At 39.8% G+C, this 4,671-nt stretch overlaps 1 protein-coding gene across 1 annotated transcript; it reads right to left on the reverse strand.

Annotated features, from left to right (window-relative positions):
- Positions 1-638: 638 nt before the first annotated feature.
- LOC125506224 (basic blue protein-like) lies at positions 639-1,452 on the reverse strand. The gene is made up of 2 exons (XM_048671086.1): positions 1,188-1,452; positions 639-1,099 (listed from the first exon to the last, which is right to left on the reverse strand). Exons 1-2 carry the CDS (start codon positions 1,357-1,359, stop codon positions 900-902), a joined length of 372 nt encoding a protein of 123 aa, XP_048527043.1. The 5' UTR covers positions 1,360-1,452; the 3' UTR covers positions 639-899.
- Positions 1,453-4,671: the final 3,219 nt, after the last annotated feature.

Consider the following 4,671-nt stretch of genomic DNA (forward strand, 5'->3'; position numbering starts at 1 on the left):
TTTTTTCTAAGTTGTGTATAATTATGTGCATTGGTCACCGTGCCAAAAATTATACACCTTACATAAAGGAATGAAGGGAGTAAATTATAAGTGGTTGACTAGATATGCACTTAGTGTTTGTTAATAAGATGGCATATTGGGTAGTTTCAAAGGAACTCCGAGGGCAGAGGGGTATGGTGGGGGAAGTGGAGCACGTGAACCAACCATTTCTCTGCTCCAGTAAAATGAACTAGATACTACTCCAGCTCCAATCCACTAAGAAATCGAAGTTGAGATGTTTGAAACAACTCTACTGGAATCATGGAGTGGTGCTGCCCGAACCTACCCTTAATCCGACCAGAGCCAACTAGGAGCATATGCTAGATGTGAAGGTCGGCCGTGTTACTAGATTGGTGGATCTAGTTTGTTAAATTGACTCGACGACTAGGGGTCCGGGGCACTAGTCCTTAAGGGTGCGTGCATGAAGACTTCTCGGCTGTAATAGACAAGGTTAGTCTGGCTACGACAAGCAGTGTGTGAGTGGCTCGTTCTGGCGGTAGTGGCCATTTGACGGTCCAAGAACCTCCCTGTAATTTTTATTATGTGTGGAATGCTTTATACTTTTGGTGAACTATTTTTAGAAAAGACTCAGAATTCAATTGACTGTGATAGACCTTCATAATGGTTTGCCCTTAATGTTCAAAGTATGGTTGGTAAAATGGTAGAAACTTATTTCTACTCGTATATTTCTAGTAGCTATTCTAAATAGATGTTGGTTTATCAAGGTTCCATGAAAACATGATGGAGATACTGCACTAGGATCAATTTATTTCTTCTATCACCAATTCATCATGAGCTAGCACACCATAAAGACTTGGTAAAAAGTAAAAATACAAAGACACGCATATGCTCGAGATCTATTAAGCAGTGACGGCGATCTTCATGCCTTGCTGGCAGTGACCCGGATGGCTGCAGATGAAGAACGTTTTGCCTTCGCGGGCGAGCTGGATGTGGTCATTGCCGGAGGTGTAGGTCCTCGACGGGCCTGAGACCCTGCATGAGTTGTAGTCGCCTTCTCCCACCTGCACAACGTTGTGCATACTAGGGTTGTACTTGAACACTGCGTGCATTAGTTAACACAAAAATACAAGTCAGAACAAAGTATAGACATCAAGGACAACCAATCACTTGATCTTTAGAGTTCTCACCAAGCACGTCGTCGGACTGGATGTGCTTGCCACTCTCCCATCCAGAGACGCCGAAGCTCCATCCCTTGTTGTCACCAACGGTCCACTCCTTGCCATGGACGACAGTGGTTGTGCAGCAAACGGCCAGAAGTAGCACCAAAAGGGTGGGTACGATGGTTTCCCGTGCCATCATTGGTGTTGCTCTTGACTTCTTGTCGCTACCGAAGATCACAAGAACAACAAAATTAAACAGTGGTCAGTTCGTCAAGTGATTGCTTGCGTTCAGTCTCCTTCTCGTATCATATATATAGCCGGTCAGCTAAAATCTTTGTTTTAATGTGCTAAAATAACGAGAATCTTGCTTTAAATGAGACAAATCAACAATTGTGATATGCAACATTACTTAGTATATGCTACCAAATCCTCCAAGCTATATAATCTGATATAGTATTAATGGAAATTAACAAGGATGCATTTATTTCTTTTTCATGGATTCATTAGTTGTATATCAGATATTTATATATACTAGTATTAGATGATATATTTCTAATAGGAAAATTATAAAATAAAAATATTTTTAATAAGGAGTCTATAATCTTGACTTTTCAACCATAGCTGCTAAAGCATGACCGGAGGCCATGATTTGGGATTGTCTAGTTACAAATCATCTGAAATTGATAGGAATATTTTCAATAAATGGAGTTCAAATGAATTTCACAAGTCGGAAAATTTAATGTATTGGGTCAATATAAGAATTTTAGACTAGGTTAATTTGGAATAATTTAAAATAAAAAGTGGCCACAATTGGCCAACGAGGTTGTAAACCCGACGAGATTCGGAAGGAACTAATTGGGAGGAAAATTTGTGAGGCTTACCAAGAAACTTGTCACCACTTGAGTCGACGGAGATTATGACCTCTAGGACGCCCCCCCCCCCCCGAAAACTCCGCAACTACTCCAGACCGACAAAATTAGCCCTAAACTAGCCATCCTGGCTTAAACTGGAATGACGTGCATGAAAGGGGTGGAGTTGTGCCCTCTCTACTTCGCTCACTAGACGAGCTAGTGGAGAACAAGGGGGCGTAACGGGGAGGCGAAGAGGGGAACAGAGTGGAGGGTACAAAGGCTGGAGAGACAGAAGAAAGTCGAAGAATGAGAGGATTGTGAAAGTTTTCTCTTTCCTATTTTGAAAGTAGCACCAGTCGGTAGAGTCTATCGCATGGCCATGTCTGTTCTTTTTGCAGTTCACCCTACTGTTATCATTTTCTATGAAACATAATGTACATAATTCCGTAAAAATGTTTGTATTTGGATCTTTTTTCTAAATAAAAACCATTGATGGTGTTGGTTAACCTAATTGTCATTTTTTAATTATATGTGTGTGCACACATTGTTCTGGTAAAATGTACAAGTACGATGTACAAACGTACTAAGCAAACAACAACAAGAATTGTTTGTACACACACAAGGTCCTTGAGGGAGTCCTGGATTAGGGGGTGTTCGGATAGTCGGACTATACCTTCAGCCGGACTCCTGGATTATGAAGATACAAGATTGAAGACTTCGTCCCGTGTCCGGATGGGACTTTCCTTGGCGTGGAAGGCAAGCTTGGCGATGCGGATATTCAAGATCTCCTACCATTGTAACCGACTCTATGTAACCCTAACCCTATCCGGTGTCTATATAAACCGGAGGGTTGTAGTCCGTAGATAATCAACTCCATATACAACAATCATACCATAGGCTAGCTTCTAGGGTTTAGCCTCCTTGATCTCGTTGTAGATCTACTCTTGTACTACCCATATCATCAATATTAATCAAGCAGGACGTAGGGTTTTACCTCCATCAAGAGGGCCCGAACCTGGGTAAAACATCGTGTTCCCTGCCTCCTGTTACCATCTGGCCTAGACGCACAGTTCGGGACCCACTACCCGAGATCCGCCGGTTTTGACACCGACAGTCCTTGTTGTGGAGATTGATTTGGAGAGCTCTTGAACCTCACTAGTGTCCCATTGAGATGAATAGTAGAGTTCAACACAAAAGGAAACAAGTGTGTTTAAGGGATCATTGGCCATTGCATGTTATTAGATTTTACAATCATGGTCACATCTAATTACCTTAAACGGAAACAACAGCGACAAAACACTAGACCAAAGTTTAACGAATGAATATCCAAGTGTGTTTCGTCTGTCCTTTACCTTTGACATTTTTTTGCCTCAAAGTGTATTTGAATTAGCACGGGCACTTTATAATATATACTGTTTGTAGAGCGCCTCTACTGAAGAACTGAACTTTGCAATTGAGGCTATACAGAAGATAGAACATCTCCCGTCATGCGCCCCTATAACTTGCTTTCAGTGAGTCTGGCTTCGGACTCGCTGAAGGGCGAGCGAGCTGGGCCGGCCCACGAGTGTGGGAGGCCTTTACCTATTTTCCTTTTTGTGCATTTTCTGTTTTCTTTTTTACTTTTGTTTATAGTGTAAAAAATTCTAAAAATATATATTTCAAAAAATACTCTTCAATTTGTTTTGGAAAATGTTTAACAAGTATTTTGAAAAATCTTGAACAAGTATTTGAACATATTGAACAAGTATTAAAAACATATTGAACAAGTATTTGAAAAAAATATTGAGCATGTATAAAAAACATGTTGAACAAGCCTTTAAAAAATATTGAATAAGTATTTAAAAAATATTGATCAAGTATTTGAAAAAATACTAAACAAATTTTGAAAAAATGTTGATAATGTATAGAAAAATGTTGAACACGTATTTGGCAAATGTTGAACAAGTATTTGAAAAATGTTGAACAACAGTTTAAAAAAATGTTGAACATGTAAATAAAAATGTAGAATGAAAAATAAAAAGAAACAAAAGGAAAACCCAAAAAATGAAAACAGAAAAAGAAACAAAATAAACCAAAGAAAATGAAAAATGAAAAAAAACTAAAGAAACAAATGAAAAACCCCGAAGAAAAAAAAACACTTGTATATAAAATAATGAAGAAATAAAAGCAAAATAATGAAAAAATGGAGAAGAGAAAAAAAGAAAAGAAAGAAAAGAAAACAAAAAAAGGAGAAAACCGACACGTCTTGCTTCAAGTAGGCCGTGTCCTTTCTGTTATTACGAACTATTGGGCAGGCGCTCTGGCTAGTCGCGCTTTCTATGTTCACCGTGACCAGAAATCGATCCCTCGTTCTCCCCTATTCCTTTCTATTTTTCTTTAGACTCTGCACGAAAATAGACTAGCCCAGTAACCGTTAGAATAAATTCAAGGCATATTGTTGATCATTCGAGGACCAACCAATCACACGAACACGACACCGATATGGCTACATTTTCAGGGCTTGACTATGGGCGCTCCTCCCCGTGACACCGTCACAATACCGCATCCGGTCGCTCTGAACACCGGCACATGCCACCGGCTTCCCCTACGTTCCGGTGGTATTATGTTGGCATAGGTTACATCGTGTATTTAGCCCCGCTATATATGAGAGGCCTAGGATA

Source organism: Triticum urartu, chromosome 5, assembly GCF_003073215.2.
Source record: "Triticum urartu cultivar G1812 chromosome 5, Tu2.1, whole genome shotgun sequence".
Classification (NCBI taxonomy): Eukaryota; Viridiplantae; Streptophyta; class Magnoliopsida; order Poales; family Poaceae; genus Triticum; species Triticum urartu.